At 40.4% G+C, this 26,905-nt stretch overlaps 1 protein-coding gene across 1 annotated transcript in view; it reads left to right on the top strand.

Moving 5' to 3' along the window:
- Window positions 1-10,157, top strand: part of PDE3A (phosphodiesterase 3A) — a 209,125-nt gene extending 198,968 nt beyond the window's left edge. Inside the window, exons 13-16 of the mRNA XM_030960122.1 lie at window positions 1,657-1,860; window positions 2,192-2,347; window positions 6,152-6,392; window positions 9,640-10,157. Coding sequence (XP_030815982.1) covers window positions 1,657-1,860; window positions 2,192-2,347; window positions 6,152-6,392; window positions 9,640-9,887 — 849 coding nt within the window. The 3' untranslated portion in view covers window positions 9,888-10,157. The remainder of the gene's footprint in view (window positions 1-1,656; window positions 1,861-2,191; window positions 2,348-6,151; window positions 6,393-9,639) is intronic.
- Window positions 10,158-26,905: the final 16,748 nt, after the last annotated feature.

The raw sequence follows: 26,905 nt of genomic DNA, 5'->3' as shown, positions 1-26,905 counted from the left end.
TGCCTGTGGCTTCCGTTAAGCACAAGGCTGCCAAATATTTTGAAACAGCTTGTCAAAGTGACAGAAATAATCACTTCACTTGGGGATTGCTGGTAAGAGGCTTCTTCACACACCCTCGGTTAGCAGAGCTGTTGAGAAAGGTACTGATCAACTGTGCCAGTGAAGAAGGTAAAGCTCTGCTGACTGAAAGAGAACCTGTAACTGTGGAAGAATGGAAGAATTGTTCTACCAAGTAATGCGCAGAAAGATTAAATAAAATAAAACATCCCAGTTGTGTAGCTGACTGTGCTTTGCAAGTTAATTGTGCATGATCATAACACATTTTCTGTTGCTTCTATAGAATATGAGCAGCTTCAGTCTTTTTATCAAAGTATTTGGAAGCAGGGAGAGAAAACTAATTTCAGTGTTGTAAATGTAGAATTGAGGCTTGCCTAAGGTTACACAGAAGGTGCTGCCAGTCCTGAGAGTTGAATTCAGCAATTCTGAGTCACTCTTTATTGGCTTAATTATGAAATCATCTTGCTTTACATAGCTGACCTGCCTTCCTTCAGCACCCTGTGCTGAAAAATACTTCTATTGATGAGGAAATTTAAAAAAAGGTGTCTTAATGGTGGCAGGTCAGGTAAGGATGCAGAAATTCTGGATTTGCTTCCCAACTTGCAACCAAACTTCCTCTGTCACCAAAAGCAAGTCACCTGAACTCACTCTGGTGTCACTTTGTGTCTATGAATTGATAGAAATGCTTCTCATCCTTGCAATGCATTTCTGTGATGAAAAGCTTTGATACTTTGGCCACGTAAATAGACTGGGAGAAGATTTATTATCTTTAAATCTAATTGTAAGAAACAAGTGCTATAGCTCTGTGCTTGTAAAAATCAGAAAAGGAAGTTAGATGATTAGCCTTTTTGTATTTACTTTAGTTTAAAAATAAATTAATAGGAAAAATAATTTTCTTGTTATTTTCTGAATGGAATTGCCATCCCTATGAGACTTTAGCATCTTATTTTGATAAAGATTTGACCCATTTTGGATTTTAGCCCTGAGATATCTGTCAGGCTGAGTATATGTTTTCAGGTTACACACTGGAATTCCACCTGTTTCTGTCTTTGGAATCAGTCCTGCATGGACACAATTGCCTGGTGCAATTAGCAAAGAGAAATAATTCATTAAGTGAGGTTCATTCTGACAATCCGGGAAGCACACACCTATGTTATATTAGCCATCAACCTGTGGCCTGAAACAGGATGAGCCATTGCTGTGATTTTCCTGAGAGGGTTTTGCTGAGATGGTTTTGTCAAGATGCTTTTTCTGAGATGGTTTGCTAAGATGATTTTGCTGAGATTATTTTGTCAGGATGGTTCTGCTAAGATGATTTTGCTAAGAGGGTTTTGTGTAGATGGTTTTGCCAAGATGGTTCTGCCGAGATGATTTTGCTCGAGATGATTTTGCTGAGATGATATTGAGAAAATACTTTTGCTGAGAGGGTTTTGCTGAGATGGTTTTGCCAAGATGATTTTGCTAAGAAGGTTTTGCGAAGATGATTTTTCCAAGATGGTTTTGTGTAGATGATTTTGCAGAGATGGTTCTGCCAACATGGTTTTTCCAAGATGATTTTGCTGAGATGTTCCTCAGCTGCCCCTTGTGCTGCTTCCACAGGCGGTGCTGTACAACGACCGCTCCGTGCTGGAGAACCACCACGCTGCTGCTGCCTGGAACCTCTTCATGTCCAGGCCAGAGTACAACTTCCTGGTCAACCTGGACCACGTGGAGTTCAAGCATTTCCGCTTCCTCGTCATCGAGGCCATCCTGGCTACTGACCTGAAGAAGCACTTTGATTTCGTGGCCAAGTTCAACGCCAAGGTGAGCTCAGTTTGGGTTTCTGGGGCACAATCAGAAAAGATTGTGGGCCTTGGGAGCATCGAGCAAAAAGGGTTTCTATTTCCCCTGAATGTCCTTTTGGCTGCTGTATTATATTTATAATATATTTTTATATTATAAATAATATATATATATATTATATTGCTTTTCACTTATTTTTCCCTTTTCCATATTGTTAACTCCAGCCTGGGCTTAGCTCACCTGCTTATGCTAGTGATTTTGTTGAACAGCTAAATATATTTTGGAATAGCCCAGATCAGATTTTCCTCTTTTGCCTGGCATCACCATCCTGTTTCCTTTCCCTGTCTCCCAGGTGAATGATGATGTTGGCATTGACTGGACCAACGAGAATGACCGCCTGCTGGTCTGCCAGATGTGCATCAAGCTGGCTGACATCAACGGGCCTGCCAAGTGCAAGGACCTGCACCTGCAGTGGACAGAGGGCATCGTCAACGAGTTCTATGAGCAGGTAAAGGCATTCCAAAGCTGCTGCATGACAGTGCTGCTGGCCAGTGAAAAGTCACAGAGAGTAAGGGTGAAGAGGTTGGTTAGAGTCACATTCATCCATTTTATTTGCTAGACAAGTGAAAGTCCATTTGTCACTGAAGTTTCTGATGTGTCCTCAGAGACCTCTGGTGATGGTGTTTCTACAGGTTGGAGTTTAAGTCTGGCGCTGTGGACAAGCGCTGGCATAGTGAACAAATGTTCCTTTCCTCTTTTATTTCCAGTTGTTTTTTTCCTGTTGTTTTTCTCCTGTTTTTTTCTTTCCATCATGGCTGTCATTTCTCTCTTCTTTAGCGCAAACCAAGTTTTCATTCTTCCTTCTGTGTTCTCTCAAGACATCAGCTGCTTCTCATGGCTCTCCTCTGCAGTCTCACACTTTTATTGACATGTAGTCTCACAATGTCCTTGTTCAGATGGTCTAAACAGAGCAGTAGGATTGTTCTAGCTCCTCTGCAGGCCACACCTCTGTTCACACAACCTGAACCTTTATGTGCTGAGCAGGACTGCAGCACTGGCTTTCAGTTCATCACAGGCCAAACACAGCTGCTCCCAGAGCCATATTTCAGTTTTAAGACAGCCCTTGCAGCTCTCAGAGGTTGGTCAGTACAACTGCACTCTTTATGCAGGGCCATGCTGGTGGCACAAGGAAGGAGGAGAGGCACAGATTGATGTAGAAACCCTGGGAATACAGCCAGGCACTGCTCCTCTCTTTCTAGGTGTAAGGGAGCCTTTAATTGAACCTAATTTTCCCATTTGAAACTATTTAGCCCTGCTGAGTGCAAGGGTCAGGACTGTTCCCACACTCTTCCTGTTTCCTGAGTGGGAACATTTTGGATGTTCTGGTCAGATTAAACTCCACATCCTTTCTTTTCCAGATGAAGCAAACAGGCTAAATAACTGAACTAGACAACCCACAGACTTCTCAGGGAGGCTGTGCAGTAACTTGGAGTCACAGACTAATCCCTTTTAGAGCTTTTTCAACTTCCCTTAAATTTACTGCACTTACAGTTTGGGAAAAAAATATCCAGCCAGGATTTGGTGCTGCCTTCTGGAGAATGTAAAGAGACAGGGAAAGGGACATAATTCAGACACTGACCTGAAGCTTCTTCCTTTCTTTCAAATCTCCCAAGAAAAGAAAGTACAACAAGCCTTACCTATAGTATGAATATAGCTGATTCCATTTTTGTTTTAATTTTTTTTCTTAAACAAACAGAGTGTGTCTCAAAACAACCTTCATGCCCCAAATTTTCTTTCAGGAAATCCTTTTCTTCTTCATGACCTCTGTCCCAACAAACTGTGCTTCACAGTTCTGGTGATGATGAAAGCTTGTGTGGGTGACTAGTGCATGCAGACAGAAGCAATCAGATGTAGGATATGACTTTCCTTTTTTCCCATAAAAGTTATATCAGAGGGAAGTGCCCCAATATATAAACATCAGCAAAGCCTTGGAGAGTGAATCAAGCTTGTGAGGATACAGATGTGGGAAGATATTGTGTTATCTGTTCCACAGAATGAGACTGTGTTATTTCCCATCATTCAGAAATGGGATCCAGAACAGAGAACATTTTCTTTTTTGGATTTCTTTTTTGCACTAAGGAGGATGAGCTAGATTCTCAGTTACTTTCATCTCTATTAAAATCTATTTTTCTTTATTTTAATATGCTACAAGAGGTGTATCAAACCATGTTCACTGTGGTTTTAAGCATTAGATTTTTTTCTGTGACTGGAAAAGTCTTCATATTCTCATTTCTAAAAAGGAGATTTTTATGGGAAGTTTGAATTTTCCTGGAAGTATTATCAAAATTTACACATATGTGGATTCAGCCTATGCTGTGAAAATAATGAAATATCTTTGTTACAATAAACACCATTTCCTTTCAAGAATTTCACTCCCATATACATAAAAACTGCTTATTAAAAAACTGCTTATTCAAAATCCTGTGTCATATTGTTGCAGGATGTTTCCTTCTCTTCACATGTCCAGTAGAATTATTTGAAGACAGACATATCAGAATTAAAAAAACTGCACTGCAAGATGTTTCTCATAATAAATCATGTTTTAACAGAACAATAAAAAAGAATTTGTAAACATTTCAACAGTCAGCATTTCTCCCAGTTCAGAGCTAGGACAATGTTTCAATCTCAAACATGTTTCTGTAAAGAAGAGCAAGCTGTCACCTCTTCTTAATGTGCTTGCTATTTCAAGAATGGATGGCATGTTTCAGTGTTTTGTCAACACAAATATTTTGTTTAAAATGATTGCACATAACATTTCAGGGTTGGTTATTATAAAATAAGCAAACAAAACACAAGGAAATGAGATATTTGCTGTTTGTACTCCAAAATTTAGCTCTTGTTTTTGGCCTTCACCAAATACGGATAGATGTTAGTCAGCTGTGAAGACCATTACTTTTGAAAAATTTACATTACAAGGCAATAAATATAAGCAAACATAATGGAAACTGAAAATGCATCTCCAAATTCTAACATGTATTCCATAATATAGAACTCTGTATTGTATTGCAGCAATCAGTTACATATCAGGCTTGATTAGGGAGGTTAGATATTTTTGGGGGGGAGATGGCATCTGGTCTGGTCATGTTTGCTCAGCTGAAAGCTCACTGATATCACCAGAACCTTTGCTGTGATAGGGAATTGAGTATATCAGATTTGGGTCTGCAATGAAGTTTTACTTTATTTTACATCAAGAGAAGAGAGAAAAAAACCTCATCTTATGCCTCTCTCTCTCTCCCCCAAAAAAGCTTTGCAGGAAAGATTGAGTGGTTTTGAGCAAATGAATGTCATACATTGCTTTAATTGGGATCATTCTAATAGTCACAGGAGACAAATATTTATGACCCAAAGCCAAAAGGACATCTCCAGGTTACTTTTAATAAGGATGAGGTCAATAACAAAACTGGTCTGGTGAGACAGCCCTGTCATGTAGAAGTTGTCTTATTCCCTGTAAACAAGGCTGTTGTGAACTAACAATCACACAGTCAGAAAGAATTTTTTTTTAATAATGTGAAGAAAGAAATGAAATAACAATTTTCAAGTTTTCACACAGTGTAAAGTTCAGGGCTGGGGGCATCCTTCCGCAGAGTCATTGTTAAATTCATCCTTGTTAAATTCACATTATTGGTAGTGGGTTGGTAGCAGTTCCTACAAGAAAAGAGCTGTAACTGTGCCCATTTGACACGATGGCACTGTCATGATGGAAGTGCCAGGCTGGTGTGGCATTCACATTTTCTGGAAAAATCCCTTCGCCCAGGATTTTTCTCCTGGGAAGCTGAGAAGCCTCAGAGAAAAAGAAAAACAGTAATTATCTGATTTGCTTCTCTTGTGTTTTGCTGCTTTGGAATGTGTTTGGAGATTGTTTACCACAGGTGATTATTTCATTGGTTTAATGTGAATTGTTTTGACTCAATGGCCAATCAGGGTCAGGCTGCGTCAGGCTCCAGAAAGAGTCAAGAGTTGTCATTATTATCTTTTTTGCCTTCTCTAGGTATCCTTTCTGTATTCTTTAGTATAGTTTAGTTTAGTATCCTTTAATATAATATAGTATCTTAAAATGATAAATTAACCTTCTGAAACATGGAGTCAGATTCATCATTCCTGCCTTCGTTGGGGCACCCCACAAATACAACAGGCTGGCATCTAAATGTTGTCCTTTCAGCATTTTTAATTGGCTGGATGTGCTTTACTCCTTTTTGTGGCATGGTTTTGTTTCGTTTAGCTGTGAGGAATGACAGCTGTTTTTCACCTGCAGGGTGATGAAGAGGCCAGCCTGGGGCTGCCCATCAGCCCTTTCATGGACCGCTCTGCTCCCCAGCTGGCACACCTCCAGGAGTCCTTCATCACACACATCGTGGGACCACTCTGCAACTCCTATGACTCAGCAGGGCTGATGCCAGGAAAATGGATAGAAGAGAGTGATGAGTCAGGAGACACTGATGAGCAGGAGGAGGAGGAAACGGCAGAAATGGAAACTTGTGAAAACGCCGAATCCAGTAAGTGGTTGACACTTCCATTTTCCAACAAAACAAGTTCCATGGAGTGACCAAAACACTAAGCAGAGGCTGTGAGCTGGCCAGGTTCAGCACGGGCCCCCTCCAGAGTGACAGTGAGTCCTTGATGTCCTTGGAGGAGCTGTAGCCACTTACACTGTGCACAGAGATGCTCCATGGTTTCAGCACCAATGTGGTTTAGATCCAGCACTTATTTCTACCTTAGCTGGGGTTTCTGGTGGTGGATCATCTGTGCATGAGGGCTTTCTAGACTCTTTCAGGACTGGTGTTGATAGACTGCAAGAATTTCAGTTGAAAAAAGGATGTATGGGAAAATATTTTTTGAGGAAAACACTCACATTTCCATGAGTTAACATGACAAACAGGAATAATAGAATGAGGATCCACAATGCTGATGGAGTAAAGGAGTTCTTAACAATGGAATCATTTTAATGCACATCTCTTCAAGGTAACATGGAGTGGAGTGGGAAGAGAATTGGCACTGAACATTGCTTTGTTGTGTGCTGGGAGCTGCATCATTTGGCTAACCAGTAACTAAAGCTCATGTTCTCCTGCCTCTCCTCTAGAAAGGCAACACTGCCAATATTTGCTGTACTGAGATGAAAGTTTTTTACCTTGAAAGGAGATTTCAGGCACTTGTGGGAAGTGATTTTTAAGAGAAATTACTGCAACTGTAGACCTCTTCCTTTAATCAGTTTAATCCTGCTTTACCTTTTTCTTTCTTTCATGTTCTTTCTCCCTCTGAATTTTCTACTGCTGTTCCTTTATTTCCCTCCTTTGAGTCATCTTTCTCTCTCTCCCTTGTATCCAGAAGTTTTAGGAAACAGCAGCCTAAAGTGCACTCATGAAATACCAATACTCATGTTCTTTCATGCCCTGCCTGGGTATCTTCCCTGTTTTCTGTTGGGAAAGCTGAGAAAGATTTGATGAGTGCAGTAAGTCACATATGGATGTGGAACTAAAATCTGTGTCTCCTGATGTGCAGAATTAACCTTTTATCTCTAGTAAGATCCAGAGGTAAACAGTTTGTATTTATTTTTACTCATTGCTATTTTTCACAAACACACACACACCCTTGCACATATTTTAGGTTTAGCACATTCACATGCACAAAAAAAATCTCATAGAGAACAGTACACACCAAGTAATGTAACACCCATGGGTTAATTTATCACTTTATGATCTATCAGTTCTGTAACAGGCAGAGCCACATGTTTGTGGCAGATTGGCCTTTCTGGAAGTGCCTGCTAGGAGGAAATGTATGAAACTGAATTAACACAGACCCCAAAGCTTGAAACTGATACTGCTGTATTAAAAAAAATATGAAGGATATTCTCATATATCCATGATGTCTCTAACCTGACTCTGAAATCCTTGGTTTCCTTTCATTTAATGTCTCTATTCACTTCTCTTCTGTATCACCAGTGGAGTCAAATAATGCTGTTTGCAGGTTAAAAGCACTGATCATTATTAACTCTTTTCACATTGCAAACAGACTGATTTTAATGATCTCCTGTTTTCTTCTTTACCTTGTTATAGCACCCAAATACTATAGTGTTTTAGACTATGGTTTTCAAAGCTTTAAAAATTAAAGTATCAGAAGTTTTGAAATATTCCACAAGTTCTTTCTATTTCTTTCATACCAAATGGGGGATGCTCCTCTTCTCCATCATACTAATGTGTGGCAAATTGTTGTCTTCAGGTCCCCTAAATTCTCTGTGGCTGTGTGGACCTTACTCAGGCTTCTGTGACCTCTTCTGTGTCAATATAGGGGCCTCATAGTTCCTTAGAAGTGTGTGCCTATGATCAACCCAGTTTTGCACTTTCTAAACTTTCTCAAATGAAACAGTAAAAGATTGAGATGTCAGATGCACAGAGTTTAAGACTGGTATAGATGTTGGTAAAGATCTTTTTATGAAAATGCCTTCATCTAGGTCCTGATAATTCACTGAAGAAGTTGAGATCAATTTAAGAGTTATAACCTTGAAGTAGCCTTAATTTTTTTTACTATACAGGAGCATGTACTTGCTCTGAAGGTCTTATGCAAGTATAAGAATTAAACAGACTCAGTCTTTAGTGGTTCAGACAAATTTTAGCTCCACAGCAAAGTGTCTGCAGAGAACAGCAAGATGTGGGGTCACCTGGGAAACCCAGGAGAGAATGTCCTGCTGTAGCATTGGCAGCAGAGGGGCTTCTTATTAGTGCTAAACCTGAAGGTTTCCTACAGGGAACCAAGGGCTTTCTAATGAAGGATTGAATTGGATTTGGTCTGTGCTCAGTGAAAAGCTCTTTGTTTCCAGTTCAAAAGCTTCAAGGGCTAAACGTTTTGGATCCTGACACAGACATACTTCAGGCAACCTGCAAATACTAATCCACGCAAATTTATCTGGTACAAAACATTCCTCTACGTTACCCACTTTAAAGAAAAAGCAGCAGTTGTCTTTGGAGGGGCTGTTATTTCAGCTCTGTGATGGCCATTGTCACTGCTAATGACTAGGAAAATTTTTCAAACTTTGTACTGCTAAGGAGTTAAGAATTTGTGTTGGACAGACTATATTGACAGGAAAAAAAACACCCTTCAGACAGCAAAACACTTGTAGTGTGTGTCAGGAGCTGTGGGAACCACCAGGGACAAAGACACTTCATAGGCTGAGAGCAGGGACCTGGTGCTTCAAAAGCAAAGAGAAGCAAGCTCCCTGTGATAGTATTTGGCTGTATGGGTGCTTCTTTAGAGCTGAGGCTGCTGCCAGAGCCATGTTGTGCTTAAGCTTTAAGGTCACCTCCACTGTGATGGGGGAGCAATGGATGACTTTGAAAATGGAATGCAGGAAAACAAAATCAGGATTTTTTTTCCCCCTAGGACAAGCAGAGATCTATTGGGGATGAGGAGGGCACAGTGTGTTGATCAGAGTCTTTAAGAACTTGATGTAAAATGAGCAGAAACAGCTCAGCAACGTGTTTTCTGCATAATCATTTAAAGACTAGATACCTCTGTAAGCAGCTGAGTCAGGCACAACATGCAGCCTTGGCATAGGATGAAGCTGGGGCTCAAACTGTGCAGAAAACTTTCCCCAAGATCTGGAGAGGCACAGCTTTCTGAATTTTAACACTGTTCAAATGTTGGGGGTTAAAAATCTGTCATAGCATACTGTGTCTGCTTCCTATGCCTTCAGTCGCTTTTCCTTCTCCAGTAGAAACCAGCACATTAATGTCACATGGTGTTTTACAGGAAAGAAGAAGTTCAAGAGGAGGAAAATCTACTGTCAGATCACTCAGCACCTGCTTCAGAACCACAAGATGTGGCAGAAGGTGATTGAGGATGAGGAGAGGTTAGCTGGGTCGGAGAAGCAAGGCACGGAGCAATCCCCACTGCACCAATCTTCAGAACAAATCCAGGCCATCAGGGAGGAGGAGGAGGAGAAAGGCAAGGCCAAGAAGGATGAAGAGGAGAACACAACTGTAGAACCAAACCAATGACAATATTTACAGCAGTATTTTAAGACAGATTGACTCGTGCACAGACTCTTTCTCAAGCCAGCACAGCATTTAGACACAACACTGTAGAAGTACGGGATAATGCGCCTACAGCTGTTTCATTTGTTTCTCTTTCCTTTTTATGGTGAGGTACATTGTTTAAACTCCTCTGCTCAAGGAAGCTTTCACACTGCAACACCGGCTTTACAGACTTTCTCTGAAGAGATTTGGGGGTGGGTGGAATTATATAAATATATATATATATAGCCAGGGTTATTGGCTGCACACTTCAGCAAATTACATTTAATGATATATTATGGTCACTGTGATATTTACAGGAGAAAGTTATCTGAGGAAATGCTGCTTCTGAAGCACATTTGCAGTTAACAGTAAGGTACCAGTTAAGTAGCTTTTTGCTCTTAATGCTGAGGGATAAAAGTTCCAAAGCTTTATATGAATGCTGATGTATCCTGCCAACACATATGTGTGAGTGAGGAGGTGTTTGCAAGTGTGAGAGGATGTGAGGAAATACAGCATGCTCTGAGTTCTTACCACACTAGCTGTAGCACATGTCCCAGCATACCACAACAAACAGAAGGCCAGAATTTTAGAGAATTCGTGCCTGCAAGGGAACAATTTTGAGGAGCTTTGCTTTCCCTCCAGTCCCCGTTTGCACTCCAGCTGCGGGCAGCCTCTGTTCAGCAGCAGCCCAGGCGCTGCTCTGGCCCTACCAGCTGTGCTGGCATCACCTCCTCCTCTTCCTGGGCACCTCCAGGACTGCTGGTGACAGGGATGTGCCAGGAGGGCTGTTTGCAGAGGGAGCAGTGCCTGGCACAGCAGCCTGTGCCCTGCAGAAGGCTGGCCCTGCCTGTGCTCTGCAGAGTGAACGCACTGCGAGGTGCAGAGTGTGTGGGCGCTGTCCTCTCCTGCCCTTGCCCTGCCTCTGGGCATCCATCACCAAATGTGGTATTGAGAACAAAGCTAAACTGCTGGGGGACAAAGGAAGGGGAGCGTGGGGGCCAGGGGAAGAGGGCAAAGGGGGCATGAGGAGCTGCTTGGGCACAGGTGCCAGTCCTGGTGGGCTGGGCACTCGGTGTCCCAGGATCTACTCTCATGGGCTTCACGGAACTTGGGTTTCCAGTGCCAGTTTGTTGCTGGCATTCTGCTTAGGAGCAGCATGTTTGATCCCACCAATATATTTTTCCTTTCTTCTTTCTTTTTTTTTTTTTTCTAACAGAAAGAAAAAGATCAGGCCTGTAAGAACAGCAGATCTTTTTTTCGTTGTTGTTGTTCTGTTCATTTGTTTTCTCTGTTGTTTATGCTGTGAGCCAAATGTCTATTTAAAAGGTTGGATATTCACTTTCAATATTTTATTTCACGATATATTTGTCAATGATTAGCTATCTAGATGTAAATATGGAAAAATTTTTATGGGTTCCTGTAGATAATGATATCTTTAAGAAAAAAAAAAAGAAAAAGAAAAAAAGGGAAAAGTTGTTTTGTAAAGATAATTTTTTAAAAAATAAATACAAAAACATTTTTATACAGTGTAGCCATTTCCAAACCCCACAAATAAAGTCTTGAGTAATCTGTATAGACCCTTCTGGGAAACCAGCAGTCTACAGGATCAAGGCTTTAAAATATTAATGCTCTTGGGGACTGGCAGCACCAAGCAGTACCCCACAATTTAGAGATTTGTTCCCACAGAAAGAGTTTATATATAAACTTTAGTATCTCTCAGAACTCCTTTGACTATGTATGCCTTTTTTAGTTTGATTCTGCAGCCCATCACCAAGAAGAGGGTTACTTTTGAGAGTAAGATTCCTTGTGAAAGGCAGAGTTTGTAGAAGTCCTTTCTGTATTAAATTTCTGGCATTACACCCATCACCTCTTGCTATTGTTACACGTTCACCAAATTTCATGTTCCTGTTGACACCTCCCCAAAATGTTGGAAAACATTCTCTATCAAAGCCAATCACAGGTGTGTTATCACTTCAGAGTTCCTTCTTGCTTTGTGTTTCTGTCTGCTGAAAAGAGGATTTAGGGTTTTTGTTGTTGCATTTTCCTGATATTGCCCTGTCCTACTCTTAGCAGTAGAAAATGTGTTTGCCTTTCAGCAGAGTGACTGGGGCAGGTTCTGAATGCTCTTACCTGCAGGAATATTTATGAAGTGTTTTCCAGTGAAATCAGGAAGGCAGAGACCCAAATTGCACTGCTGTTTTAAAGGGAAAGGACACAGCAAAATCCATTCAAAAGAAAAACATTGTCTCCAAAATTTCAGCAAGTCTCCACCAATTCCAGCTTGTGTTGTTTTCATATCTCTTCAGTCACTTTGGTCATTTTATTTGGGCTTTTCTTGTGCAAGTGATATGCATACCTTATAGTATGAGAAGGTTTTATTATACCTCATTCTGTCCTTTAAAAATTAAATTTACAGAGATGCTTTAAAATGTCATCTCTCCAAGCACTTCTTTCTCAATTTTCAGTGCATAATCACTGCAATTGGATTTTAATACTGAGGTTTATATTGCCTTTGCTGGAAGAGGAAAAAATTCTATTGCTGCAATTGTTAGTGGGTGCTCAGTTGGTAAAATTATGAAGAAGCATTCAAGAATGAGGCAAAATCCTGTAAGTAGGGTTTCACATATTCCTCTAAACTGGCATACACAGGGTTGGAAAGAACTAAGAGTAACTAAGAAAAGTTGTCTAAAAATATGCTGAAATTAAACTATGATATTTTTCTAGTCATCATTTTTGGTTGCCATTAAGTAAAATTAGTGTTAGCTTTTAATTTGTTTTTCTGCACTGCCAAGGCAGCTGTTAGAATTTGATACACCATTGCTACCCCAGCCTGTTCATGGGAGCAGTCACTGAACTGGACCTTTATGATGAAGAAATTGCTGACAGACTTAAAATGAGAATGATTGTTGTTTTTATCCAAACTAGAAAGAAATTCCAGTGAAGAAGCTGAAGTGGCTACGAGTGCTTAGCTTGGTAAGAGATGATTTTTTTTTCCCACTTCAAATAGTTAGTAATCCAATTTCTGCAGGTGGTCCCTTCTTATGAAACTGATTCTCAGTCTTTGAAGTGCATGTCTGGCAGGCAGTGATCAGGAAATCTCCAGGTTGGCTTAGATATAACACAAAATACCAGAGAGATTTTTTGTCAAGAATGTGAAAAAATTTTTTTCTGGCTTTGGGGTTCATAGATAATGAAGCAGGTTATTTAGGGGGCTTTTAATATTTTCTAGTCCAAAGGAGGCAAAAACTTTTCACCTGCAGTTACAGCAGCCTTTTGGAGGCAGAAGGTTTTCACTTTGTCTAGTCCTTTGGTGTTGCAAGCACCAAATAATCCACAGCCTAAGAAATATTTTAGGAAGAAAAACTAAATAAAAGAAAATTAATTGTATTCAATCAGCCAAATGGTCATGTTTTAGATGGTATGTTTACAATGTTGATATGAGTTCCTGGTACATATGTAAAGCAGTGTGGTAGACACTAAAGAAAGCAACCCCCATTTAAATGGTGTTTTGCAGTGGCAAACCTGAAGTACTTTAGTTTTCTGTTCTTTAAAAACAAGAGGAGAAAGACTAGATTATTTTTTCCATTTGGATAATTTGTTTTTCCCACTTTAATGGCACTTGGTGTCTGATCCTGTTCCCTTCTAGTCTTGAAGTTTGCCTGAAATGCTTTTGCAGTGCTTGCAGCTCCCAGTGCAGTGACAAAAGGACTCTGTGTGTCATGTAGCAATCACATGTAAACACTTTTGTCCCTATATTGGCACTTCTGTTGATGGTCACGTGGTGTTTACCATGGAATATAACTTCTGTCCTTACACTTGTGTTGCAGAGGGAACACATGAGAGTGTGAAAGCCCCTAACTATTTAATTACCTTTTTTTGGGGGGAATATGAGACATTAGCTTTTAAGAAGCCAAAAATGCTGTGTCTAAAAACAATAGATTCCACCATGCTCAAAGGGCCATAGTTGGCTCTATATTTATGCTCTAATTCCAAAATCTTAGCTTGTTTTTAGCTATGTTTATGTGCAGAGCATTTTGACACTTGTCTCTGAAAATCATCTACTCCCTCCAGTAGGAAGATGGTGTTTGATGAGATGTTGCAACAATCTAGGGAAAAGGGATTTTGCTGTGCTTTTGGCAGGATTTTGGATGGCCTTCATGTGTGAATGAAATCTTTTACACAGAGCTGTGTGTCACCAAATGTGACAGGGTGGTCATAATATGGCAGGAAATGGTTCCCAGGGAAGATGTGATTTGAGAATGCTTCTGTTAATAATTCCAGGATAGTTTTAATCAGTTTTTATTCTGACATCATGTGTGAACTTCTCTCTGCATCATCAGCCTAAAGATGGATTTCGGTCTTTACCATTAGGGTACCACTGTTAGAATTTCTTAAGATCCTGGTGGTCTGAATCTGGAAGAAAGTTAAGGCTACAGAGGTTCAAATAGATGCTTTTAAGGGTCCCATTTGGCAACTAAGCAAATTTCCCTCCCAAGTCCCATTCTATGGATTCCATTTGACATAAAGTTCATTTGTTTTCTTTTAAAAATCTAAATTTGTTTGCTTTTTTACTAGATTTTTTTTTCTTTCTGAAATTCTGGTGTCCCATCTTTCTTCAGAAATGCCCTGGGAAGTAGAATGCAGCGTGAAGAAGGCAAGGATCTTGCCAAATTGAGCATCAGAGCCTATAAGGACTCTGTGTAGGCATCCACACAGACCTGTGAGCTGAGTAGGTGTGGGGAAGCTGTCAGCAACATGGACTTGGAATCCTAGAGAATTTTGTCAGTTTTCAGAATGAACCCTGCACATTTTGTAAAGCTTAGCCATGAGTCTGATGGAGCAAAATCTTTGTGGTTGGTACTCGTTGTTAATGAAGTTCTTGTGCAAAGTCCATGTAAGTCCTGCCACTGCTGAGATGTTCTGACATCACATGGAAGGAAGGAAGGGTTCAGTGTAAGGAGGAGAAGTTGCTGAGCATCCCATGGCCTCGTGGGCAGAAGATTAGACAGAAACACATTCCCACAGTGAAGGATTCACCTCTCTGTTGGCCTTAGAACTTGGGAGTTCCTCCCTGGCAGCTCAGAGCTGGGGAAATCGGTCCTCGAGTGGATGGGGTTGTACACAGGCAGGAGGGAAGTGAAACCTGCATTCTGTGGGAAGGAGGAAAGGAAATCATAGTCCATTATCAACCAGACTTTATAAAACAAAATTTATTTTCTTTTTCTTTCAAAAGCAAATGTAGTCCTGCTGAAATGGAGTAAACATAGAGTTTCTGGGAGGTTAATTGCTGCTCGATGTTGCAGTATCAGTCAAAAAGATGGCAGTGTTAAAGAGAAGATAATTATCCCATTAATTAGAGCACGAGAGTTATTTTTCTATTCTTCAGTGAATCAACAAGTAAGAACATCCAGGGATCTTGGAGAACAATACATGTTAAGTGATTTTGAACAATTTGAAAGAATCAGAACAGATGAAAGAATCATAGAAATTAGGTGAGAGCTATCTTAAGAAACATTGGGAGAGCTTGCAAAATTATTGGAGTCAAACTTTGATTTAGAGCAAAATAGCACCAGTATTTTTGAGAGCAATTTATTGTGATAGATCTTTCTTTGAATTTCATCACTTTGTTTTAGGAAAACAACATTCCTCTGCAGGTAAATCAAAGCAGGGTTTAGCCCCTGCTGTGGTAGATATTGAGTTCCAGTGTTGGAGGGAGCAGTGTGAGAATTATTCTCCATTTACAACCTCATTATGATTTATTCAGAGGCCATTAGTGGGATTTTCCTGGCAGGCAGGTGTTCTTTTGATGAAAAATGCATCTCACCACCTCAGCAGCATGCAGATATCACCTGAGTGAGCCCTGAGGACAAAGCTCCTCAGGAGCCTGGGGGCAGAACATTGCTGGTGTATTTCTGCACAGTTCATTTTCACAGTGACAAAAGGCACAAAAGGCAAGAGCTTGAGCTATTAACAACAGTTCTTTGATAAAAATGAAATGGTGAGCACTGTGCAGTCTGAACCCCTGCCAGTGTGAGGTGTACACCGACTTTCCCCCCAGTGCTTGCTCCTGTAAAACTGCTGGTGAGGTTCAGGTGAAACCAGCTGGCCTTGGGTATGTCTGTCAAGCTGAAGGGTGTAGTAAATAAAAAAAAAATTTAACTGAAGTTGTTTAATTCTCCTTCATCAAGGAAAACTTTGCTTGATGCAAGAGGAGGAAAAAAAAAAAGAATATTTCTTTTGAGCTTTTGAGGTTGCCAGTCTGTGCCAGTGGTTTCTTGCTCCCAAAGCTGTGTGTGCAGGATGTCTGAGATGTGGGAATGAGGCAGCAGAGGAGAATTGCTCTGCCCTGGATGCCAGAGGGAGTCTCTGTGCTCTGGGGAGCACCACTGAAACCTGCAGGTGTGGAAGGAGCAGTGAATCAGTTGGGGAAATCCAAATATTCCTGTTTTCTATGTGGAAGCGTAAGAGCAGGTACACAGGACTTTGCCACAAGCCATGTGTGCTTTTATGGCTGAATTCTCTTGTCCTGAGGCAAAACCATAGAAATCAGATCAAATAATGGCTGAATTTTCAATGCTGTCTTCCTGTACTGCAGCAAATGCTTAGAAACAATTGATGTGAATTAGCAACTGCTCTTTGCTTTTAAATATTTATTTAAAGGACTTGAGAGGTTTTGGTGGTGCTTTTCATTTTCCCCCTCTGGCCCTAGCGATTGTCACACAATGCCTTCCTAAAAAAAAAGAATAAAAAATTAAAAAGCTCTGTGATCTGGTCAGAGAGAAAGCAGCGAGGGGTCTGCCATTTGTGTACATACTGCTTCAGGTAGAAAGGCTGCTAAAGTCTGTTAAAGCTGACTTTCCTTCTCAAAATTCCTGCCTGATCCTGAAACACAACAAAAACCTGTATTTGAATGCGAAATGTTGATTTGTAGGTGTTTGTAAACCTTGACAGAGTACTGCAGGTGGTGTCCCAAAAGATCAAAGCAAACATTAATAACTGCTCTTTGGTGTTGATGATATCTTTAATATTTCAACCATGTCAGCGTACTTTGATCATTACTTTTCTGATGTTAAGTCTTCTTCTCTTGAATAATCAATATCAGATGTTTGCATGATGGAAAGTAATTTAAGTTCACTTTTCAAAAAGCAGTGATTCATACTGTGGGTTACGTTTGTTTAACAGAATCACATTTTCACTGATGGGTGGCAGTTTTTTTTTCTTTTTAGTGCTTTTGATAGAAGAACATCTAGAATATTTTCCAACAAAAACACATTTTCTCACCTTTGCCTCCAGTTGTGGAAGAAATACCTTCCAAAAATAATCCTTTTCCAATGCAGTTTGGCCTGTCTGGGTAACGATATTCAAGTATGTATATCATGTAGAAGATGTGATTGAAAAAATTAAAAATTTTGGTAATCAAGAAATTAACCTAGCAAGATTACAACCCTTCCTAAATTAAAATCTCGGGTGTGCCAATATAATTGAAGCACTTGACCCCCCCCCCAGATTTGAGGGCCAAATTATACACATTTTTTTATTTTAAAATTTGCAACAGGCCAGACAATATTTTTTTTTTTTTACTTCAGGAAACACTGAGAAATTTGGTGATCTTACATACTGTCCTGTGAGGGTTGGCTCCTGGTCTGGGACCTTGGGGCAAAGTTATTTTAATGATGCTTATTCAGACTCAGCTATAGTAGCAAGTTTCCACAAATCACTCATGTACTACAAATTCAATCCCTCCTTGATTTTTTTTTTCACTTCAAAAGGTGAGAAAAAGATGGGGGGAGTGTAATTTTATACGGCTCTATTTGACAAAGGGTTTTGTGTACCTTTATAATTCTTTTGAAGCAATATTTTAAAAATTAACTGCCAGCCAAAGTGGCAATGCAGAGAAGTGCCATCTTGTTTAGGATTTGTACACGCCAGTTTTTAACACAGTGTTCTTTTCACTAAGTACTACTACATACGTTAATTTATATTTATATATTGTCAATATTGTTGTAACCAAGCTTCTCCTTTCTAAACACTTCAGGAACAAGGCCTTGTATTTTTAGGTGATTTTCATAAACAGAATAATTCTTTTCCTTTCACTAGTATCTTGCACTCGATACATGTAGCAATACTTAATATATTCTCTTCACAAGTATTTGTTAAGTGATTTAGTTAATGGCTGATAAATGTTTTGTACAAAATAGATTCTGTACAGGAAAAAAAATCTTTTAGATAAACATTATTTATTTTTACTGTTTTGTAAGTTAGACACTATAATGAAGCTCCTTTTTGCCAGAATTACTGGAAGTGCCTCTTGGTAAAATGTATTATACAGTAAATATGTATTCAAAACTATTAGAAATACTTGTCACAAAATGAACAATGTGGATGTTGCAATGTGAAGACAAATGTACAACATAAATATAATTCTGTGGTATCCTGGTGGCTGTGTTTCTTCTTCCTTTATTGAACAAAATTGCTTTCAGTGCCCAGCTTTAAGTGTCAGACTACAAATGACTTGTGTCCTCTTTAGACTGATTCAAATCCAGTGAAAGCTTGTATATATTGAATTATCATTTCAACTGCCAGCCCTGCTTGGTGTGTGTTAGTGACCCAAGGTCATGTTTATTGGTATCTGATTTCCTGAGACTTTTACCTGCAGAATTCTGCACTTTGCTTCAGATCACTAATAAATCCCATGTTAAATCATTTGTGACTCAACCAATCTGTGGAAAGCCTCATTATAACCATTCTTCTTTAATGCTAACCAGTATTTCAGCATCCATCGTCAGTGTACCACTCAATCCAATGAATTTGGATTGGATGTGGTCAGTATTACAGGGCAGCATTCAGCAATGCACAGTGACTAATGCTTCCAGAGAAAATGAAATGTGTTACTTTAACAGTTTCCCATCTTAATCATGGCAGTAATCTGTTAAAGTGGGACATCAGTGAGTGAAATCAATTTTCTTGCCATTATATTGATAAGTGTGCTGTCATTTTTCAGTGTCAAATTTTACTAGTCTTTTATGTGGGCTAGAATTGACATCTAGTTACTGTCTTTGCTCACTGTTTATAATTTCAAAAAAGTATCTCACAGCTGTCAAAAATTTTACCCATTTTTAAAGTTTTATTACCTACTTTCATCAAAGACTTGGAAGCTCTTCAGCTAATTGATTTGAAATGGTTACATAAAAATTATCTAGATGAACCATGTCTTCAAAGCCTCTTTTCCTAGAAATGAAAAATTAACAGATTCCAAAATCCTCAAGAGTATCAGCCCCATATCTGGCTGTCAGCTTTCAAATGCCCCCCAGTTTATTTGTCCTCTGGCTAAAATTCTGAATGAAAAAAAAGTGTAAGGAAATTTGCACCAGGCAGTGATTAGGAAGATACAAATCAGAATCATTGCCAGGAGGAAAGTAAAATATGTTTAAACCTGTTCCAAGGGAACTGCTTCTAAGCCAGCAGCGGGTCTGTCCCAAACACTTATTATCTCAAGAGCATGTAATTAATGGATGTTATATTCACAGAGAGGAATGCAACTGGAGTAGCAAAGACAAACTTTGGCCTCACTACTTCTCATCACAAAGAGCAGGGGCTACCAAGGTAAGGAATGCACTTGTCTGAAAATCCTCAAACTCTCTCTGGAGCTCTTCAAACAGTGAGGGGTTCCCATGGGAAGAGCTGAGCAATAAAACAGGGCAGGAGCAGTGAATCTGCTAATGAGAACACACATGAGCCTGCCTCTCCTGGGGTTCTGCTGAAGCATAAAGGAGGCCATGAGTACAGCCCCTCACAGCTCAGTTAAATGTTGCATTTTCCAGATGTTCAAATTACCTTAATTGCTGGGCAAATGCAGTTGCCTAAAAGCACTTGAAGTGTTTCACTGCAAACACAACTCTCAGAGAACTATTGGGGCTTTGTTTGGCAATGCTTTCTTTCAATGTGTCTTCAATTATCTCACCAAAATCCTGTGGAAATCAGCCTGATGCCCCCACGGGCTCCCCAGGTATTGTCAGTGGTTAATGCAGGGGTGGAAGAGCAACAGCTTGGACAGGGGGGTAATCTGCAGGTGCTACCCTGGCTGTGGGGTCTGTAGCTCTGGGATTGCCATGTCACACCATCCAAAGGAGAATTTTTAACCACTCCACGCTGGATTCCCAGAGACCTGGCATGCTGCAGTGGAAGTTGTCAAAACTCTGTTATTCAACAGCTTCACTGCCAGAGGTGACAGGAACCTTACATTAATTCATGAGGAAAGGTGCAAGTTTCAAGTTAAACTGAAAATTCTGATGGCTTGTGTCACACCCAATGTGGATTGCCAGCTGTAATCACTGAACAACCTGGGATACACACAGGCAGAATGGTTTGGAAGTCTGCTACAGATGAAAGGTTGCTGCAGCACCTGCTTGTCTTCAGCCAGGAAATACACAGCAGAAGGCTCCTGTTAGATCTGCACAATGGCTTCATTTAATGTGCCTTTTGTTGCTGATAAATTACTTCCCTTCTCAATCCCTTGCAGGTGGTGATTGTTTGTTACTGTTCTTGCATCATATTCTACAAATTCAACACCTTCAGTGTAATCAGCTCTTCTGCTCAGTTCTTGGTACCTTCTCTCTCTGCATTTCTAGGCAAAATCTTTGGGTTTAAACCTACTTCAAAGAACTTATCTTCATTAAGGAAAGTGCTATGGGACTATTTTTAAGATTAATGGTATTAATCTGTGAGAGCTGGACAAGTTCCAGTTTCACTTACTACATCTTTATACACAGCAATTCTCCCCAAAGCTCCAGTGGGTGCAAATGCTTCCTGCCCTGAAGAATGTCACATCACTGGATTTCTCATTCATCCTGTTTGTTGTACTCCCTCACAAACAAGTCTCACAGGGCCCTCTGGGATCTTTGCAAAGTGTGGTGCTGCATGAACAAAACATAGTAATTCTGTTCAAATGGCTCCTTAAAACCTGGCTGCCATTTGAGTGCAGTGCCAGGGGCAGTTGGTTGGGGTTTTTTCTTGGTTTTTTGCTTGTTTTTGGGTTTTTTTACTAACCATTCAGGAAGGAAAACCTCTGAGCCATTTTACCTCATCAGCACCTTCTACAAGTGCTTGCAAGGTAATGTACAGCCATTGATCACACTCCTAAAAATTGCCTCACATACCCAGCACAGAAAGCAGACACAGAAGAGGTGATACTGCTCTGTGATCAGGGTGCAGTAAAGAAAGGCCTTCACTGCCACTCCTCTTTTTGAACATTTTTCTTCCTTATGTCTCATGCAAGGGGCTGCAAATGTAAACATCAGGAATGATTTGATAGGCACCTCAGAGTAAAGAGACTATTCAGTAGGAACTTTGCATATCCTAATACTAAGAAGTTAGGTCCAAAATATAATTGGAACATTTTTCTATTGCTTTGCTTTCCTTTGGTAAGAAAACTATTCTTTGAGGATAGATCTGGAAGTCTTGAGTTGGACAAGAAAGTCCACAAGTCTGAAATTCCCCCAGCAATCCCCAAGAGTTTCTAAAAGCCAAATTTATTATTTATGTATCATTTGTCTCTGGTTCTTTGGTGTGGAATGGATACCCAAGGTTTGTTCTGGCAGTGGAGTTCCTACTCATTTATATTCTTACCAAGCCTGTTCCTAGGACTGGCAACAAAAAGAAGAGGAAAATTAATGTCCAGAAATTAATAATCCGTAGCAGTAGAGTAGCATAACTAAAGCAAAATTAAAATTTTATAGGCAGTGAAACTAGAATGCCTTATTAGTAAACTGCAAATGTCTTCCCTATTTCTACCTCTCATTGACTGCAAGCTGCACATTTATAGTATTTGTTACTTAGGGTTGGAGCATTTACGTGTCAGCAAAATTAAAATATTAAAAGAGCATTTGGCCAAGTTTCAATGTAGTAGTTGAAGACTCATTCCATCAAGGGTTTATAAGTAACTTTGCTTTGCAGCCCAATATAAAGGGTTGCAAATGTATTCTCTGTTGGGGTGTAGGAATCGCTTAAATTCAGATTTAAGGTGATATTTTTATGTTTTGGTTTGTGTTTTTAAACAGTATTTTCCTTCTAGCAGATGAAAATGCATTCTGTTGGAATACTTATTTTTAAAATGTCTTTTAGGAAGGGAAACATTTCATGCTTCCAAAGGCTGGCCCACAAATCTGCTGTGCTGTCAGTGCAATGGTGGGCCTGTGTATGAAGATCATGCTTGTCACAGCCGTTCACTCTGGCTAGACAAGGCTTTGCAAGTATAATTAATTTAACCTGTGCTTTAGAGATGATGGTGGTCTGGCTTCTAATTCCCTGCTACTAATACAAAATAGGAATGCAAAGAAAACAGACCTCAAGGAACAAGCTTCAGTCTGGTTCTTTGTCCTGTAGCTGCTTTAAAGGTTTTGTTCCAATTACAGAATAAGTATACCTAAGCAGACAATTTCTTTTAGGACTATAGGGAAGCAAAACCTTGCTTGTCTGGTTGATTATCCAGCAAGCTTCCAGTGGGTTTTGTGTCATTGTGCTGTGGGAGGCACTGAAAAGTGACAAACAAGGGTTGTCATGTCCAGTATTATAATTGGTAATGATTTGTTTCTCATGTCTCAATCCTTGGTAGTGCATTGTGCTGGGTGATGTACTGCATTGCCTTTCCATGGGACATCCATGGCCTGCAAGGCCTGGAAAACCAAGAAATTTCTACCTGGATGAGACTTTCTGTCAGATTAATTTACTGAATTTTAGGGAGGATCTGGTGTTCATTTACTCTGAGCATCTTGAAAAGCATTGTAGAGGACATAAGTACAGTCATCTATGAGGAACTGCTATAATTAGTTCATAAAGGAAGGGTGACACTCTTCTGGAGGTGTAAGAGAACTTTCCACAATGGAAAATACCTCCCCCAAGTGGTTTTGGGGAAGTTCCAGTTAAGATATCACTGCCTATAAAGAAGTCAAAGACAACTCTGTAACAAAATTTCAATAAAACACCAACTGTGGTAAAAACCTGACACTGCAGTTTTACAATGAACCAAAAATCTAGAAAATATGAATATGAGAGAACTTCACTAAATCTGTGGGCCCTGTTCTTCAAAGCACTGCTGCTTTCTAAAGGACATAAAACCAGTCTGTAGGTATCTTTCTGGGAGTGTGGAGGACAAGGCTCTTATCAATACAATTTGTAGCATAATTTAGGAGGATTAGAGGATTAAGGGACTTTTATAACAAATTTAGGAATCTGACAATGAAACTTCACTTATTTTAAAGGACAGTGTGGTAAAGGTTACCAGTGGCAGGATAACTAGAATCTGTGTCAGAAATCTTTGAAAGCAGCAAGGTCAGCAATGAAGATTAAAGGTCATGCAAAACTAGCACAGGTCCTGTATTGTGTAAACTCAGTTTTCCTAATAATGCAAGGAAATGACCTGGAAGCTGTTCTCTTCAAGAGGCTGACAGAGCTCATAATCACTAAGTCTCCTAATCACTAGTTGCTGTGGACTACTAGGCACTCTAATATCTCTTAGAAAAGGGGAAAATAGATTTCCAAGTTTCCAAAGCAAAGAAGGATACGAGACACTTTAAAGTACAAAATGTGAATTAGGTGTAGTATAATAAAATTCCAGCCACGTTAAGAACCCAAAATGGAGAAATAATGAAGGGAAGGATAATAATTTGTATTAAATCTAGGAAAGCAGAAGCCTAGTCTGTGTTTGGCTGTGTGAGTGAGGTTTTAGCTGCCATGGGAACCTGCTGTACTGCAGAGGGTGGGAGGGAATAAGAAGGGAAAAGGAAGAAGAATTTTTAACTTTAATACCTTTTCTGTTTATATAATCAAAGCCTACAGGGCAGCAGAAGACAGGATTTGCAGCCTCTCTCAGCTCAACAAACTACAGAGGGAGCTAGTCATGTTCCTCACATTTACCCAAACTTTAAAATAAATGTTTCAGCAGCTGTGACCTTGTGGCAGGAAAAACTCAGGGTGGGAATGAAATCTTCAAAATTTTCATTTTCTTTCTTTGTGGCAAAGGACTTGACTGGCTCTCCCATACAATTCTGTCCTCCCCCTTAATGGATATTTTCTCTCTGTTGTTTTTGTTGGGGTTTTTCATGTTGGTAGGGACATTGCCCTGTGGATTTTGGGCAGCAGAAGAAGGACCAGGACTGGATAAGTCTTTGTGACTCTCCTGTCCACCCTCCAGCCTGTCTTCTCTCACACACTCCCCATTCTCTTTTTTTTTTTCCCCAAGTCCATTCCCCCTTGAATTCTTCTGTTTCCTGGAATTAAGCAATTAATAAGATCAGAGTTTTGGTGTTTTTTTTTTTTCTCTCTCCACAAAGCTTTGTCACGTGCCTCCTCAAACTTACAGCAACTTACAAAGAAAAATACCCCCTGGGAGCTGTTTAGGTGCTCTTCATGATTCCCATCAGGGCACCCAGCCTCTTTGCTGTGCTGGTGTGCCCAGTGTCCTGGAATTGATAGGAGGGGACAGAGGGAGAAAAACCTGAGCAGGTGGGGGAGGAGGATGGGGGGCAGACAAATAGCAAATGCTCAGGCAAGACAAGAGACAAAACGAGTTCCCCCACCCGCATTCTCTTCCTTCCTCTACCTCCAGAATAAGATGTACATCCACAGACAGGGTCATTTCTGAGAGGAGGTTTTCCTCTCCAATTTTTCCCCTTTCTGTGCATGCAAATGTGGGTTTACATGAGCAGTAGAGGAAGCTTACCTATGAAAACTGGCGGGCACCATCTCTGGGGATTCCTGCTGCCAGGTAAGGTTTGGCTTTTCTTCTTCTTCTCTTTGCTGCTTGACTTTTCATAGATGATGTCTCTCTTAGCTGGGCTCGTGGGTGAGCTGTCTGTGTGTCCAGCCAGTGCAGCAAGTGCAGCTCCTGTGCCTGCCTAAGGCTAAGGAGGCTTACTGCAGAGTGGAGGAGCTCCCAGAGGGGGAAGGATGTTCTCTCACTCCTGCACTCTGCACGAGTGAAGGGGCACTTCTGGAGGTGTCCCAGCCTGCTGGGTGTGTGCTCAGGGACAGGCCTGTCCCTGGAGCTGACCCTCAGGCACAGGTGCCCATGCCAGCCCTCGGGACGGTGAGTGCCACCAGGCTGTGCCACAGGTGAGCCCCTGCGAGCGCTGCTGGTGGGATGGAGAGCAGGGTGGGCTCCCACAGCTCAGCAGCTGGAGGCAGGGGTGGAAGGAGGGGTCTGAGCCCCAGCTGTGGGCCCAGAAGAGCCAGGGAACAAGGTGTGAGCATGTCCAGCAGCTGTCCTTCGGGCAGCGTCACCCACCAGGCAGTGTGTCACTCAGCTGTTACAGCTGTGGTGAAGCACAGCTGGAGTGCTGCAGTGTGTCACCCTGATTTTTTAAGATTTTCTAAGATTTTCTAAGCCTTATGATGTTTACATTCTTGTAAGGAACTTTCTCACACACTTTCTGTAAATAATTAATTGTATTGCATTCTTTTATAGAAGAAGAGAAATTTGATAGACTGTTGGTTTGTCCAGTGTCATTGGACAGGTGGGTGGATGGGTCACTCAAGGACAGAGTTTAGTGATGGACTCTCAGTGCTGGATCTACAGATGGACTCAATGATCTCAGAGGTCTTTTCCAGCCTAAACAATTCTATGATTCTATGGTTACCTTTTTCTGGCATTCCTGCCGTGTTTGGAAAGGAAGTGTTTAGGCATTCTCTGTCCTCATTTTCTAGGTCACCAGAGAAATATGGTATGGTGACAACCTGAGGCCATCCTTGGATAGAACCAGAGATGTCCCTCACCTGCCACTGGAATTGACAGTCTATAAGGAGTAGTCCCACTATAACACCAACAGTGCCAAAAGTATTTGAGTGGCAAATCTGTGATTACAGTGAATCAGTCCTGTGTGTTCTGGTTGCACCAAAGAGATCAAAACCAACAGTGCAGCTGGCTGTGGTTCAGCTGGGCACATTTCTCCGTGCTCTGCCTTGTGTTAAATCTTCCATCAGAGGCATTGTCAGGGCACCAGACTGATGCTCTGAGATACGTGGCTGCAGGTGGCTCCGAAAACTACCAACCTCCTTAAAGCCATGTCCCAAGAGCAGCTGGGGATATATTAAACCTGCAGATACCTATATATATACCTGGGGATATATAAAACCTGTAGATGTCTATATATATATACCTGGGGATATATTAAACCTGTAGATATCTATATATATATATATGCGGTAGAGGCTATTTGATGCGCTTCCACGGTAGCACACCTCATGTGATTTTCATAAAAGGATTTATGCTGTGAGGGACAAGCTGGTTTTCCCCATTGTACAGGTTCAAAAATGGGGTTCAGGTTCAAAAGTGTGACTTTTCCCAAGACATCAAGAAAATCAGAGGCAGAACAGGAATAAGTGCCATAAGTGTTCAGCAAGCACAAAAAAATTATTTTTTTATTGCAAAAAAACCTCTACACTCCTTAGTGTTGATAAGGAAATACATGAGAGTTCCTGTCAGGACAGTGTGAAATGCAAACATTTATATGTAGTCACAGCTCTTATTTCAAATGATGGAGAGATCTTGGTGAAAATTATGGTGTCATAGCAGAGTCCTTTTGTCGTGTTGATATAAGAACACAGCCTATGAGCAAATATTAGCATCTAAAGATATACTTTTGTTATTTTCACCTGTATTTCTGCTAAAACAGGTGCCTCTTTGGGAAGCTATGAAAACACATGCATCCAGAGGTGTAGACATAAAACCACATATTTTTAACATGTAAGATGTTTCTTCAGACAAACATGAGAACAGGAACTTTTCTTATTCATATTTTGAGGCAGCAGTTCTGTAAAACATAGGACTGCCTAAAAGTGAACACAGAAGCTGATTTCATAAATATTTTCAGATCTGATTTAGAGATTGAAATTAAGAACAAAGTAGTGCAGTATGTAACTGGAGATTTAAGAATTGCTGATACCTTTTGTTTTCAAAGTGCAGTATTTAGTTTTTCTTTACTTCTTTGTATTTACCTGCAAAGAAG

Source organism: Camarhynchus parvulus, chromosome 1A (assembly GCF_901933205.1).
Source record: "Camarhynchus parvulus chromosome 1A, STF_HiC, whole genome shotgun sequence".
Taxonomy (NCBI): domain Eukaryota; kingdom Metazoa; phylum Chordata; class Aves; order Passeriformes; family Thraupidae; genus Camarhynchus; species Camarhynchus parvulus.
The sequence above is the reverse complement of the archived record's forward strand: the minus strand, read 5'-3'. Positions and strand labels throughout refer to the sequence as shown.